The sequence below is a fragment of the Eublepharis macularius genome, chromosome 5 (genome assembly GCF_028583425.1).
Source record: "Eublepharis macularius isolate TG4126 chromosome 5, MPM_Emac_v1.0, whole genome shotgun sequence".
NCBI lineage: Eukaryota > Metazoa > Chordata > Lepidosauria > Squamata > Eublepharidae > Eublepharis > Eublepharis macularius.
In genome coordinates this window covers 68,749,259-68,765,868 of record NC_072794.1, presented here as the reverse complement: position 1 = coordinate 68,765,868, position 16,610 = coordinate 68,749,259, and the positions used below count along the sequence as shown (strand labels likewise).

The window sequence follows — 16,610 nt, the reverse complement described above, 5'->3', positions numbered from 1 at the left end:
TCAGTAGTCATTTCAAGTCTTCACTATTTTCTGCCGGTAATGTGGTATCATCTGAATATCTCAAATTGTTAATGTTTCTTCCACCAATTTTCACTCCATCTTCCTCTAGGTCTAATCCAGCTTTCCTTATGATATCCTCTGCATAGAGGTTGAACAGATAGGGAGATAATATGCATCTCTGCCTGACACCTTTGTCAATTGGAAACTATTCTGTTCCCCCATATTCTGTTTTAACAGCAGCCTCTTGTCAAAGAGTACAGATGTTGTGGCACACCCATTTCTTTTAACACTATCTATAGCTTTTCATGATCCATACAGACAAAAGCTTTGCTGTAATCTATAAAACACAGGCTGATTTTTCTTCTAAAATTCCCTTGTATGTTACAGGGAATGTGATCTCCTTTACACTGTGATCTCTAGTGCCTCTTACTTTTGTGAATCCAGCTTGAACATATGGCATTTCTCATTCCATATATGGTAAGTCTTTGCTGTAGAATTTTGAGCATCACTTTGCTTGTATGGGAAATTAACACAATGGTCCGATAGTTGCTGCACTCTTTGGCATCCCCTTTTTTGGAACTGGAATGTAGACTGAGCATTTCCAGTCAGTGGGCCATTGTTTTGTTTTCCATATTTGTTGACAGAGCACTGTCAAGATTTTGATGGACTCAGTTTCTGAGGCTTGAAATAGCTCTATTGGTATTCCATCTACTCCAGGTGCTTTGTTTCTCCCAGTTGCTTTGAGTGCAGCTTTTACTTCACTTTCTAAGATTTCTGGTTCTTTGTCAGAAGATTCTTTTTTAAAGTTATCTTTCATCCTTCCATCTCTTCTGTATAGTTCTTCATTGTATTGTTTCCATCTTTCCTTTATTTTGTCCTGAGCAGATACTCTATTTCTGTGTTGATCTTTCAGTATCCCAAGCCATGGCTTGAATTTCCCTTTGTTTCCCAGATCATGCGGAACAGATATCTTGTTCTTCCTTTTTGTTGTTGTTACCTCCTATTTCTTTGCGTTCTTCCTTGATAATATCTCTGGTTTCAGCCTATAGTTTTTCTTCTTCATGATCAATTAAACTTAGTATTGCAAATTTGTTCTTTATATGATCTTTAAATTCTTCAGGAATATTATTAAGATTGTATTTTTGCTCTATGATACTTTTAGTGTTTCTCTTAAGTTTTATTCTAATTTTTGATATTAGCAACTCATGATCTGTATCACAATCAGCTCCTGGTCTTGTTTTAGCAGAGAGAACAAAGCTTCTACATCTTCTGCTTCCAATTATATAATTTATTTGGTTCCGGTATTGGTCACCCGGTGATTTCCATGTATACAATCATCTTTTTGGTTGCCTGAAGCATGTATTAGCACTGAGCAGGTTGTTGGCTTCACAAAATTCTATGAGTTGCTCTCCTGCTTCATTTTGTGATCCTCGTCCAATTTTTTCAACTATGTTTGATTCTGGTTTGTCTCCTACTTCTGCATTCCAGTCACCTATGATTATCAGCATATCTTGTTTAGGTGTATGATCAATTTGGACACTTGCATAAAAATTTTCAGTTTCTTCCTCTTCATCATCTGTAGTTGGGGCATAAACTTAAATGATGGGCTATGTTAACAGGTTCTCCATGAATCTGGTTGATATTAATCAGTCAGACTTTGCATTACAGCTCTTGACTGCTTGTGCTATGTCACGCCTCACTTTTAGAGCAACACTGTTTCTTTTGTCATTTCCAGAGTAAAACATTTTGCGGTTTTCTGACTGAAAATGTCCTGAGTCAGCCCACATTAGTTCACTCACACCCAGGATTGCAATGCTTAAGAGCGCGGGACTCTAATCTGGAGAATCGGGTTTGATTCTCTACTCCTCGAATTGACGCCAGCTGGGTGACCTTGGGTGAGTCATAGCTTCTAGGAGCTCTCTCAGCCCCACCCACCTCACAGGGTGTTTGTTGTGGGGATAATAATAACATACTTTGTAAACTGCTGAGTGGGTATTAAGTTGTCCTGAAGGGCGGTATATAAATCGAATGTTATTGTTATTATTATTATTGTTTTACGATTTCTAGCTAACCTGGCTTAATACTTCTCACATTCCATGCTCCTATTATGTGTGTTGCACAGCTCTTGATGTTCCTTTTGCATCCATTCACATCTACAACTGGATGTCCTTTCAACTTTAATCCAGTCCCATCATTAAGCATAGTGCTATTCATACTTGTCCTTAGCTCTTCCCCAGTAGCCCATTGAGTGCCATCCGACCTGGGGGGTCCTGTCTTCCTGCACTATATCTTCTTTCATTTTGAATTGTCTCATCATAGGGTTTTCAAGGTAAGAGATTAACAGAAGTGGTTTACCACTGCCTTCTTCTGTGCAGTACTAACCAGGGTTAGCTGAAGTGTCATTGCCGTTGCCATTGCCTGTGAAATATCCTCCACCAGAATCACCTTCCACATTTGCTGCTGCCCAGTAGCTATCATTCAAGAATTCCTGCACCCTCATCACCACTGGAACTATCAATTCTTTTCTGCTAATGTGACTGTTGATTCCTGAAGGGGGTAGATGCATGGTGGAGTGTTGGACAAGTGACAGTTGAAAAGTCCATTCGACAGCAGTTGGAGAGCCAAGCTGCAAGACCAGGATGCCTACATTTCCCATCAAAATTTGAGGGAAGCTGACAAGTGTCCAACCTGTGTCATTCGTCACTTGTAGCGTGGCCCTGAGTTCCAAAGAGCTGAAACTCCAGCAAAGAAGAGTCCTACTGTCCCTGAGGTTACCAGATAGAGGGAACATTGCCAACGAGAAGCTACTCTGAGGGTCTAAGCTGGCATGTGGGTTCTTATAGAGAGATATGGCCATTCAACAATATACGTCCAGACCCATGTCGAATTTTGGTGATTAAATTTGTTTGGAACTAATTACAAAAGCAATGTCTTTTTAACTGTTAACCACTTTGAGAGACCTGATTTGCTGGAAAGGCAGAATAAAAAAATGTTTTAAATAAATCAATAAATATGGATTATATGACCCCTTCACACTGTCTCCCTTCTTCCCAGGTTCAGGGCTACAGGCAGGTAAGGCTGTCACAATTTACCACCTGTCTTGTCTTTCTTTGACACGTAGACAACCCTGACCTCTTTCTAAAATACCAGTTCCTCTTTCTCCTCTTTCCCAGAGATATCATCAGACAAAGCAGCCCAGTTCTTTTTATTTTCCACCCCCACTCAGCTACTACCCAGGGCTATTGAAGTTATAGAACTCAAAATCTCTTTCCTTGTATGCTACCATAATTTAGAGCAGAACCACAAGTGACAAAAGGCACAGATTGGACACTTGTCTGCTTCCCTCAAGTTTTGATGGGAAATGTAGGCAGCTTGGCGGAATGTTGGAGAAGTGACAGTTGAAAAATCCATTGGACAGCAGTCAGAGAGCGAAGCTGCAAGACCAGGATGCCTACATTTCCCATCAAAACTTGAGGGAAGCAGACAAGTGTCCAATCTGTGCCTTTTGTCACTTGTGGTTCTGCTCTTAGTCTGATGTCTCAACACTGACTATTCTGCCTTGACTGACTCTGATAGAAGTTTAAACTTTTGATAGTATTGTTTTCAGCTTCATTGACACACTCAGTACCATCACTAAATTAAGGTGTGTATCCAAGAGCAACATGGCGACTACTCTGAAATCTTCCCATGCTCCACATGACCATGAACCTGGCATATCTGTATTCTAAAGCTTTAATATGCCAGTTGAAGAATTTGAAGAGAAATGGGGAAAATATTTTGCTTATAACGAATACAATTTATAAATGTCTTAGCCCACAACATTGTTTTTGTTATTGTTAAGTAAAGTATAAGTAAAAGGTAATGATCAATATAGGGGAAATAAGGATTTTTTTTTAAAGATAAGGAGTAGAAATAGTTCAGAATCTTCAATAGTACATTATCTTAATACTCTTAAAGGTTAAGATAATCAGTTACCTTAAGTAATAAGCATTGTTATTGTTAACAATTTCTATTGTTAAGAAAAGGAAATGATAAGATGGAGTAATAATGAAATGAGTTTTTTATTCTATTCTAATTTTTTTTATTACTAAAATAACGAGTAGAAATAGGTTTGAATTTTGCATGTATTGTTTATTTGGAAAAATATATACTAAATAGGATTATTTATTATTCCAATCCCTATTTTAATGTCTATAAAGGTTATGATTTTTATACTCTGTATTTTAACAATCCTTGTAGTGCACAGCTTTATAGTCGCCTTGCTTGTCCCCCTTTTCCCCTTTCTTTTCTGTACTCCCCTTTTGTTTTAATAACATAAAAAATGTATTTTTAAAAAATAACACTTTAATATTAAAATAATGTTTCTCTATGCTAACCTAAGACAACTCTCATTCTTTTCCAAGAAAATTCATAGAAACAAAATGAACTTTGTTTTTGCTGAAGGGAATTCTGGGAGATTATCTATTGTTTTCTGCAGTCATTTTCCAAAGAAAATGTTGTATTTCCTAGACTTACAAGGTACTTCCTGAAACTAAATCCCTGCTATCCAGTAGGGGCACCAGTGAAGGGGCTCCTAAGAGAAGTATATCCTAAAATCAAGTTGCTCGACTGTACTATCAGCCAAGAAATTCTCACCATCCAGCCATCTGGAGGAAAGGGAAGGGCAGTCAGTATAGATGGAATGGAGACACTTCCCATTCAATCTGTGCCTGGAGTATAAATAGAGGTTTTATGTGGGTGAAAACCTAGAGTTCATTGGCAGTGAACTCAGACACACTGATGCTGCTTGTGCCCCCCCCCCCTCACTGCTGGTTCTTGGTCAGTAGGAAGGAAACAAAAAGCAGTAAGTGTAAGTGAACTTTCCAGAGGGCACCCCTTAAGTGAATTTAGCTACATTTACGTATTTATTTACTTTATTACATTTGTATTCTGCTCTCCTGAAGCCAGGCTCAGAGTGGATCCCAGAAGAAATATAAAACATGCAGCATAAAAATTAAAACACTTTAGTAAAAACACTGCAGCATCCTTATTACACAATCCCTCTATATACAAGAAACCCAAGAGGCTGGCAAGCTGCTTGATGTTGAGCAGACCAAGGGAGAACATATCCCCACCCCTGGTGGGAGGCCAATTAAGGGAGGACACTCACCTCAACCATCATATGAGTACCCTCACATGACCTCACAGACTACCACAGAGATTTGTTTGCTAGATACTACCTGATGCTACAGAACCAATCATCAAGTTTAGCATTGTCCATTCTGACTGATAGTGGCTCTCCAAGGAGTCTGATGTAGAACATCTTTCCCATCTTCTGCTACCTGATTAGATCCTGTATTAGAGATTGAACTGGGGATCTTCAGTAAGCAAGCTGGTGTTCTACCCCCAGCAATAAAGCAATAAAGTTGGGGCCTGTTCCAACACAATACTATAAATAGTTCTGATTTTCTTTCTCCACCACTCAGTCTGCTGCCCACTGCAGGCACAAAATGCATGTAGACAATCATGTGTGACAAAGTCACACGTTTGTAGCAGTGCTCATGCATGCAACAAAACCCATTAGTTCAATCACCACCCACTGCTGTGTTTAACCGAATGTCACATTTTTTTCATACATGGTAGTATTTTCTGAAGAGGAAAAGGCATAACATTTTGACACAGCTTTCAGAGATAAGAGAACTGCATTCTGCATATGCTTTTCTATCTCAGCATTAGTTTACAAGGTCCATTGCTGAGTCTTGGCTGAAATTAAGCACTGCATGATAGCGAACAGACCAAATTGTAAGAGTTCCACATGGGCAATTCATGTCTCACACTAGAAGCCTCTTGAATAACTTATGAATAATTAACGAAAAGTAGCACCTTATGCTACTTAAGAAATAATTGCCACAAATCAGTGGTTTTCTGGAGTTAATGATAGGCCTGTTGGTTGATAGTGAAGTCACAGACAGTTTACTCTAACACACTGCTTGTTAACAGTTCTAGCAATAGATTGCAAGTGCTTTATTACTAATATAAATTGCCATTTTATTGAAAAAATAGTTAAATGGAGCTGGAAAAAATTAGCTCTCAGTCATTAGCAACATATTTTTCAAGATCCTGACTATGGGGCAGAGTCTGCTGCATTCATAATAATTACATGCAGCATTTATTTTCATGCATTATGCATAGAATAGGCAAGTGTCACCCCCAAGTGACCTCTGAATGCAGCTGCAGAACTGTAAGGCTTTATTACCTCCCACTAGAATGTTTATGAAGTTTCAGACATGTTTCTGTTTGGCATGTATTTGAATTCAGACATCTTACTTTATAAAGTTGTTCTGTATTGTGATGAAAAGGGGGAAAATATAGAACACAGCCTACTGTTGCAACAAATAATGCTAATCTCCATGTTTATTGCTTTAATAAAAAGGGATTATTACATATTTAAATTGTATAGCTCTTTTTATTTCACAAGGATCTCCATATTTTGCTTGTAGTAGCTTGAGGGAAAAGGATAGATGTGAACTACAAGAAAAGTAAAAAAAGAAAAGAAAAAAAAGGAAAGGCTCATATTTATATTCTATCACTGTTAAGATGAAGCTGTTAACAGTGTGATAGTGTTTAAGGCAATAAATGCAAAAATCTTTATGCTTGGTTGCCCATGCAATGGCTGCCACTGGAACACAGTATCTGTTCTTATTTATCGTAGCAGTATCACAGGAAGTAATGCCAAATCTGGTGGAACGTCTGAAAACAACTTTCTATAAAATAAAAAGTATCATGCACTGTGTGACTTCTGATCCAGCACTGTCCCACAGACAAATCAATCTTTCTTTTATCTAACCCTAACCCTTCTCCCTCCATCTTCAGCTTTATTTATTTATTTATTTTGTTTATATCCCACCTTTCTCCCCAATGGAGACCCAAAACAGCTTATTGTTCTCTTGTCCTCTATTTTTTTTGCAACCCTATGAGGCAGACTAGGCTGAGAAAGAGTGACTCGTGTAACGTCACCCAGCAAGCTTCCCTGGTAAAAATCTGAACCTGTAGTTTGACCCTTTAACCACTACACAACACTGGTTGTCAGCTTTCCCTCCTTCCTTCCCCAAGGCAGCCTCTTGCTGGGAAAATTCTTGCTAAGATGCAAGTCACTCAAGTGAGTTGGGTGGTGACCACTGCCAAGCCCCACCAAGCTGCTCAAGTTGTGTGAAGGCTGCCTCTGGACCCAGGCGAGTTGTGTGGCATCAAGTCATAGCCACATCTAAGTGAGTTGTGCAAACTGTATGGTAGCCACTTGCCTGGTGGTTGTTGCTGGCCCTGGCTCCAATGAGTCCTCCTTCCAAGGCAGGAGGAATGGGAGCAGGGGTGTACTGAGAGGCCAAAACAGCCCTGCCCCCTTCCACTCCATTTACTGACAGAAACCAAGGTCTGAATGCGGGCAATATTGTTGTAGTTGCCTAGCAACTCCCATATAGCTACCAAGATCTCAGGCTTCTTAAAGGTATAGATGCCTCCGTTATTTTGGCAGTGGGGATTCAACCCACAATTTATTTTTGTGAGATTTTTCTCAGGTTTGTAGAAAGATGTGTCTTGTTTTTTCACGGCTCCATACTGAGAATTAGATAAATCTGCAAAGATTTGCAGAGGGCATCTCACTTCCTCCTCCTCCTCCTCACTATTTCCTCTTTCCCTTCTTTGAAAGTCCCCAAAGTCTCTCTCCTTTTCCTGCATCCTCCTCTCCTTCTCACCCACTGGCCAACCTACCTTTATGTACTCTTACCTTCAGCTGTCCCTCATTCCCTCCTCCTGATAGCTTCTACCTGTGAAAACTACGGCCAGATGCATGATGCCGGCCACCAGGCTAGGCCCAGTTGGATTTGCAAGAAACAACTCACTTTCCCCTGTATCCTCTCCCCACCAGTCTGTGGCAACACTTCCCTGCTTCCTTCTCTCCTTCCTACCCACCGACCAACCTATCTTTTTTCTGAGCCTATCTTCAGGTATATTTTTTATTTATTTCATTTATATCCCACTTTTCTCCACAACAGGGACTCAAAGCAGCTTACATCATTCTCCTTATCTCTATTTTATCCTCACAACAACCCTTAGAGGTAGGTTAGAATGAGAAGTTCACCCAATGAATTTCCACAGCACAGTGGTAATTCAAACCTAGGTCTCCCAGATCCTAGTCTGAACCTTTAACTGCTACACCACACACTGGGTTTTGTTGTGTGGCTGCAGTTGAACAGTAGTAAGCAGCCGTTATGACGGTAGAGTGAAGGGGGGATGAATAATGTGATAAACTGTTCTGCATTCCAATTAGGGAGAAAAGTGGGATGCTAATAAAATAATGGTGTTACTTAATTCTTATGGCAGGAGTACCTTTGTTAATTATATATGATATGTTAACATATTTCTTCTTGAGTATCTTGTCATCATCACTTGTTCATTGATAAACCACTAGACAATTATAATGTACTCTCTGGAGGCTGCCCTTGAAGACTATCCAAAAATTATCGCAGAGTCAAAATATTGCAGTCTTCCTTCTGTGCTATTTCCCCAACCTGAAATAGCCTTGAAATTGCTCCATACCTGCAAATGAAGGGCTTTTTAAAATTGCAGGGAGCAATGAAAATGGAACTCCTAGCACATTCTTTTGCGGACAGAAGCACCTACTACCTCAATGTTCAAGCACAGGACTACTTTATATTGGAGACTATGTGCACTGGGGAAGAGATGGACCCGGGTAAATATATAAAACAGAACTATAATGCAATGAAGAATTTAAAAAGTACCCAAAATCATGCAAATATGAGAGCCCACTATTCCCACAGAGTTTGTTATTTAAAAATATTTACCTGCTACCTTCCTTCAAAAGTGCAATAGCTATTCGGATTCGATTTCTCAGAAATATTAACATCAGTATAATGACAACTTCCACTATGCAAAGTAGTATCACTGAAAGAAAGAACAATATATGTGTCACACATAGATCTAGACAGCATGTCACCTCTACAAGTTGCTAGCTTTAGTGTTGCCCTTCACACAATCTCTCTCTCTAAATCCAGCCTAGCGTACAATGAGGATGCATATTTTACATATTTATTTAAAATGTTTATTAACTACATTTCCAACTTAGAGGAGCTCAAGGTGGCTTATAACATGAAACAGAAACAAACATAAAAACACATTAAATGAACAGTTACAAACTACCAATACATTAAGAAGTGGCTACATAAAAGCCATACTAAATTTTAAAGTCTTCAGCTGCCTCCTGAAGACAGCGTGAGGGGGTCAAGTCCAATTCCCTGGAGAGTTTGTTTAATAATCATGGGACTATCACCAAAAATGCCCTCTCTCATGTACCTACTAATTAAGCTTCTTTGGTTGATGGGACAGTCAGGAGGCCCTCTCTCTGCTATTTTAGCTCCTGGACAGGAACATATGGGAGAAGAATATGGTCAAATACCCTGGTCCAAGTCACGTAGGGTATTGAAGAATAGAACAAACATCGTGAATTGGGCTCAGCCTCAGGAGTAGATGATAGCCAGTGTAACTGCTGTAATGTTGGGGTCCCATGTTCCCAATAGCTTGCTTCAACCAGCAGTCTAGCCACAGCACTCTGTACTAGCTACAGCTTCCAAACATTTGGTAGTCCCAAGTAGAACGTGTTGCAATAGTCCAGGCGAGATGTAAGTAATGCATGGATCACTGCGGCTAGATCCGACTGAACAAGGAACAGGCACAGCTGATGCACAGCCAAAGCTGGGCAAACACACACTGAGACACCATAGCCACTGGCTTTCTAAGGTGACAGCTGCATCAAGCAGTACTCCTAAGCTTTGAACTTGAAGGGGAGTATAACCCCATCCAAGACAGGGCAGATCTCACATCACTGGTCAGCCTTTCTACTAACGAAGAGGACCTTTGCCTTGTCAGGTTTAAGCTTCAGCTTGTTCACACTCATCCTCCCTATTATTGACTTCAAGCACTGGGATTAAACTCCAAGCATATTTACCATGTTTGGATACAGTTCTCACTTCATAATGTAAGGATCTGCCAAGCAACTCTCAGAAAGTTTCCACTGTAGTAGTAAAAGCACTTTATTGAAAAGCTGCCAGTATCAGGATCTTACTCCATCTTTTCCAGGAATGATGTTCACATGCAAGCATCAAACATATATATGTTTCTAGAGCGTGGGCAAATTCTAAGATCCTCCTCCCAGTTCAACGGTCAGTTAGCTATGAGGGGAAAAAATCTAAGCAGAAAAAACAGCAGGACTGATGTATGGGGCGTTCAAGGACGTTGCATCTGGGAAAGCAGTATGAATTGAATTTATTTCGGTTCACAACCAGCTTTAAATTAGTAAAATAAGACATTCCTTTATTTATTAAGTATTATACCTTTTCCCAGACTAAGAAGAGGAGCCCTGGTACTGTTCAGGGAGTCATACATATAATAGGGGGAACAAATGCCTCCCTTGCATATTTTCACACGTGAGTAACCATTGCAGTCCATTAGAAGAATAGCAATTAACCATAAGCATGACATTAGACATTAGGCACATCATCAGGACAGCATTGCTGGGTATGGCAGGTGATGCTAAGCACCTAACACATAAGCCCTTGGGCAGACAGAATATGCAACTCCTTAGTATGATTATGTTATTGTGTGTAATTCATAAGGCTGATACTTGTGGAGAATTACAGCATATAAGAGTTTGCAAAGAAAAGCATTTGTCTTAAAACAAAGCAATTATATGCAGTGCATTGCTTTAAATGTCATTTAGACTTAATATGTTTCATTTGAAGAAATGTCTCTTTATGATTAGAAAATCATTATTCAGTGGTTGCCTTCTGCTGCTATTTTAGTTTATGGTATCTAGAGAAGATAAATGGGATTGGCATTTTTTGACTCTGTGCTATCCCTGACCTCCATTATGCCTGTATCATTTAAAATAATTCTGGGGCAATCAAGAGAGTTATTTGACACTAAAAGCAGGCTGAGATCAGAGTTGAGTTTAATGTCTGTCCTGTGGAAATGAGGTAGGAAACTGGAAATATGACTGAATAGCAAATGATTTGACAGAATGTTCATGCTAAATGGCTTAGTAATAGAAAGGTTTGGAGTGTTTTATCACTAGATTCTTACTACTATGTATACATATTCAGGCCTCTGCTTACATTGGTTCCACCCCCTCTTCATCCTCAAAGAATGCCCCTCTAGTTTACCCAGCTTCTAGAACTCTTCTAGAAGAAATAAACTGAATTTAAAATGAAAAAATTCACACAGAAATGATGCATAGCAGCTCTATGAACCCTGAATCTTATCATCTTCACCCTGGATAATCAAAGACTGAATAGAGTTTGATACACTGGAAACCAAATCCGACAGCAGAAAGTACAAAAGCAGAACACTGCACAACAGGTGCAATAGTCCTGTGGGAAATGCTTTATGCATGCTGATTCCTCATGGCAACTTCTTCATTTTGCTTCAGAAACATGGCCCCCAAAGATGAATGCTCATATTTTACCTGGAAGTTACATGATTTGAGATTTTTATAAAGACTCAAGAAATCATAACATTTTCAACTCTTATATTTTAAAAATGGCAACCTTCTAACTGCACTTACAGATAAAAGTGTGAAAACATAACTATAGCATGCTTTGAAGAGAAAAGTAAAAAGCAAAATATTAAAAACATACTATTCTTATCAGGAAAAAATTGATTATAAAAATGGCCTTGAGGTACATTTTTTCTGGTGGGAAGTGCATAACAAAATTCTTCCCCACACTCTAGGAAAGGTTTTAAATATTATGTTTAAAAGATTCAGCTATCAATCAATACTTAATTTAGAAAACAGAGTTGCTGAAACTCAAACTTGCATGAATCTCCCCCCTTTGCTTTTAATACCAAACAGAGGGAACAGATTGTAGTAAAGGATGTGCCCTACACATGCCTTCAGAAGGGCTTTCTTCTTCATGCCAAACTCTTGATACTATAAAAAAGATTCAAGGCCTAGCTCAAATTAAGTCCAGCTTATCTCCTTTTCACAGGCTTATCGGATGTGCACTGGGAGCTGCATGTTTACAATTTTAAAACTTAATTTTCAGATCTATGGAGAGCCCACTGGGGCAACTAGCAGCAACCTGGGGGGATCATGTGTTGTTAGGAAAATTATGTAGAGGAATCCTTAAAGTACCCTTTCTTCCAATCCAAATCAGGCCCCATAGATCTAAAAGGTATGCTTATACAGTTATTGGGAACTCTGAACATGGAATTCCCAGTACACATTTTGTGACACCTTTTAAGGTCACTTGAAATATTACACATCTCCTACACATAATTTCCTCTCTCCTTACATGAAAGCTTTGCTTGGCTGCAGCTTCCAACCTTACGTCCACCACACAATGATATATCTGAAATCATCACATAGGACTGGCATATGCAAGCAGTGGACATACTTTTTCCTACATAGGAATGTTTGAATTGTAGGAAGTTCTTAACATTTGAAATGGCCCTCAATCATCAGCATAACCCCTATAAAGTTTATAAGGATAAGATTGCTAACAAAAATGCAGTACATGCTTAGTTCACATCTCTGATAATTAGAAGAAACAGAATGTTTAATTAGATAAATATAAAATGGTTCTCAAAACATGGGCTTCTCACAAAATTCACTTACTAAATGCTAACCATGTTTGCCTCAGTTGCAGATATACTCTGAAGTCAGTCTGGAATCCAATATCATAGATGGTGAGATCAGAGCCAGGTATGCCATGAAGGCGGTGATATTCCCAATAGCAATGCCAGATGCCTTTTGAGTTAAAAAAAAAAAAAGCCACAAAATCAGAAATGAACAGGAACAGAAATTAAATAAATTACTCCCTACTGTACAAAAAGACCATCCATCGAACAGTCATATTCAATGTAATTCACACCACTGGTCCTAAAAATATAGTGTAACATTTCCTACCTGACTAACTGCTAGGTTGCTCTCACTTCCAACTTGTGCAACCAGCCCACAAGTAGGCAAGTGAACCCAGCTCTAGAGGTGTGTGCTTCGAGTTTCTGATTCAGGAAAAATGTCCAAATTGGACCCAATCCATAAAGATTCGGGTTTCCCGATTCAAAAATCCCGAATCCCAAATCAAAGTTTCCTGAAGCAATTCGGGGCCTTTTAAAAGGGCTCCCTCCCACCACCACACTTACCTGGGCCTTCCCGGCGGAGGCAGCGGTGGCGATGCGGGTGGCAAAGATGCCGGCTTCAGCCTTCCCTACAGCCCAGCTGAGCGCTGTGGGGGCAGCAGCGTGGTGGCGGAGGCACCGGCTATGGAATTCCCTGCCGCCCAGTTGGCCGCAGCGGTGGTGGAAGCGCAGGCTCTGGCCTTCCACTGCCCAGATGGCCGCTGCAGTGGCAGTGGTGCAGGTGGCGGCTGTGGCCTTCTGGAACCCACTGCCCAGCTGGTCGGTGGAAGGCCGGAGCCTGCACTTCCACTGTGGCAGCGGTGGAAGCACAGGCTCTGGCCTTCCACCAACCAGTTGGCTGCCGCGGCAGCAGAGTGTAGGCTCTGGCCTTCCGCCGCCCAACTGGTCACTGCGGAAGCGGTGGTGCGGATGATAGAGGCACCGGCTCCAGCCTTCCCTGCCACCCAGCTGGCTGCAGCATTAGCAGAGGCGGTGGCTCCAGGACTTTCTGCCTCCAAGTTGGGTGCAGTGCTGGTGGAAGCAGCAGCTCCAGGCTTTTCTGCCTCCGAGCTGACCGCTGCACTGCAGAGGCAGCACACCCTCCCGCCACCCAGCTGATCATCCTGGACTCCCAGCTGCCTCCTGGCCTGGTAAGTTGGGTGGAGGGGTGGGGGAAGCTAAGTTGGGGTGGTGGGTGGGTGGGACTTGGGTAAAGCTTTCCCCCTCACTTCGGTATGCTCTGAATCTTTATGGAGCATACTGAAGTGATTTTAATACCCAAACCTGAAGTGGCTTGTCACCAGGTTTCAGGTAATTACGGAACATTTTCCTGCTTCGGATAAGCCCAAAGCAGGAAGCCCGAATTTTTTTTCAGGTGCACATCCCTACCTAGCTCTGCTCAGAAGCTGGGGTGAATCCATTTTGCCAAGAGAAACCCAGCCTCAGCAGGATTCCTTGCTCCTCAATTCTCCCTGAAGAGCCTGGGGGAGCTACCCTTTCTAGTCTGATGCCAGGAAAAGCATCAAAAAGGACTCTTTGGTAATGTTGGTACCTGGGCAAGGTTTGCAGATAGGAATCCAGGCAGCATCTTTATATCTTAAACAAGAACAAGCTTTATTCTATTTTCAACATCTCTAGAAAGTATACAAGCTCTAGAAAATATGTGCAGATACTAATAAAGAAAAAATGAAAACAGAGGAAGGTTTCTAACCTAACCTGTAAATAGTAGTACCTGGCATCTGCTCCTCCCTTCCACTTGGAAGATGCAAGTGGCTATATATGTAAACAGGATACACTCTAGCTGTTACTCACATGGATGCATTGTTCGACACACACGCAAAAGAACAGCTTCTTTTCAGTGCCCCCACAGAAGATCCAGTCTGGGTTCTGACTGCACAGGTCCACTATAATGCAGCAGCCAGCAGTCAAGTGCTTACACATCAGAGGGATTTCTTATCTTCAATATGTGCAAACATAATAATAACAATGATAACAACATTTGATTTATATAACTCCCTTCAGGACAACTTAACGCCCACACAGAGTGGTTTACAAAGTATGTTATATTATTATACAGATTCTGGAGAAAAAAGGGTTTCTCAGCCCAAACGTCTACACAAACACTGGTTCATTTCCATAAATGTCTTCTCTGCCTCAGATTCTCCTGTGCTTCTTCGTGAAAGATGGGAAGGGATTTTGCAAGAGGGTATTAGAAAAGCTAGTATATTGAAAGGAAAGCTACCAAACCAAACATGTGCAGTATCTCCAGTTAATCTGATTTGAGCATAACTGCTTTCCAGTCCCAAATCACTCAGATTAAGAGCAATCTGGGGGCAGGGCTCCTGACCTCAGGAGCTCTGCCCCCAGTCCTTTTTTGCCAGGGACAAAAAGGACTGGTGGTGCAGGCTCTGTCAACAGTTGAGGGCATCAGTGTCCTTGCCCTTCTTGGGCTTACACAGGAGGAGGAAGGGTAGGGCATGGGAGCACGAGGCCTGGGAAGCTGGCTGCTCCTATCGGTCATGCCCTTAACCCATGTCATAGGGCACTGGATGAGCCTGGGGCTGGATGATCCCAGGGGCTCCTTTAAAAGGTAGGATCCAAGGCAGCCAAGAAGGAAGGGCCAGACCCCTACCTCGTTTGCTGGGAAGAGGTGTAGGCAAGGGAGAAAGGAGACTGGATGACTGAGACACCTCCTTATGGCCTGCCTCAAAAGGACACTGGATGGTGCAGCACCCCAGGACTCTGACACTAGGGAGCCAGAGCTGCACAATCAAATGTCATTTACTGACACTTCCACGTGTAAATTTTTGACAGTCTGCACCTCATGCCATATAACATTCCATCCTATTTATGGCAGTCCCTTGAGTCTCAGTGGATAGAAACCCCAGCTAATTTCATCTGAGGGGCCACTCAAACATGAATTTCCTACGCTGGTAGCAATTAGGAAAAAGCTTGCAAATTACATGGAAGTTATCATATGTGATGATGGTACATGCATCTCTTTTACAATGAATATATGTATTGTATATGAATTAAGGTCCAACTTATGTGCAAGTATGCATGAGATTCTTAAAATCCTATTTGCACACTTTTCCCTACATTAGAAAACTATCCATATATAGAAGCCATCACACCTGAAGAGGCAGTGAGTACCTCTGAAGAACCTGTAATCTTATGTTTAAGTATCAGAGTATGTATTTTTAATATAACACAAATGGAGAAATTATTATGAACCTTCCAGTTTGGTGGGGTGGTTAGGAGCCAGTTTGGTGTAGAGGTTAAGAGCGGCAGGACTCTAATCTGGAGAACCGGGTTTATTTCCACACAGCTCCACTTGAAGCCAGTTGGGTGACCCTGGGTCAGTCACAGCTTCTTGGAGCTCTCTCAGCCCCACCCACCTCACAGGGTCATTGTTGTGGGGATAATAACAACATACTTTGTAAACCACTCTGAGTGGGTGTTAAGTTGTCCTGAAGGGTGGTATATAAATGGAATGTTACAAAAAACCCACATGAATAAAAGAGAAAAGTTTGTTTAAACCTGCAGCCACTGACAATCCTAACAAAAGCCAGATGGTGATGGTGAAATCACTCTTCTAGATACAGAAGAGAGCCAGAGCTATACAGAAGGTAGAACAGGATAGAAAGTAATCCTGAAGCCCACTGAGAACTCTGTGAGTGGCAGATGGAAGCTTTGTACCGTTTTTCTTCTTCTTGGAATACTAACTGGCAGAAAGTAAGCTTCTGTCCCACTGGGCTGAAAAACACACACATGCCTCATACTATCACTGTCTGGCCTGCATTTCAGCTAGACCCAGCTCTGGCCCACAGTCTGTGGACCTTGAAAAGGTTCTTATAGCCCACTGAAAGAAGAAGAAGAGAAAAGAACTCAGGGAGGGAAATTTTATAAATATATCTCAATGCTGGAAATGGCTCAGTATA

The 16,610-nt window shown here is 41.1% G+C and overlaps 1 protein-coding gene across 1 annotated transcript in view; it reads right to left on the bottom strand.

Moving 5' to 3' along the window:
* The window catches only part of SLC44A5 (solute carrier family 44 member 5), a 322,515-nt gene that overhangs the window by 27,471 nt on the left and 278,434 nt on the right, over positions 1-16,610 (bottom strand). The window contains exons 11-12 of the mRNA XM_054979634.1: positions 12,668-12,799; positions 8,841-8,940 (exon numbers count right to left, since the gene is read on the bottom strand). Coding sequence (XP_054835609.1) covers positions 8,841-8,940; positions 12,668-12,799 — 232 coding nt within the window. The remainder of the gene's footprint in view (positions 1-8,840; positions 8,941-12,667; positions 12,800-16,610) is intronic.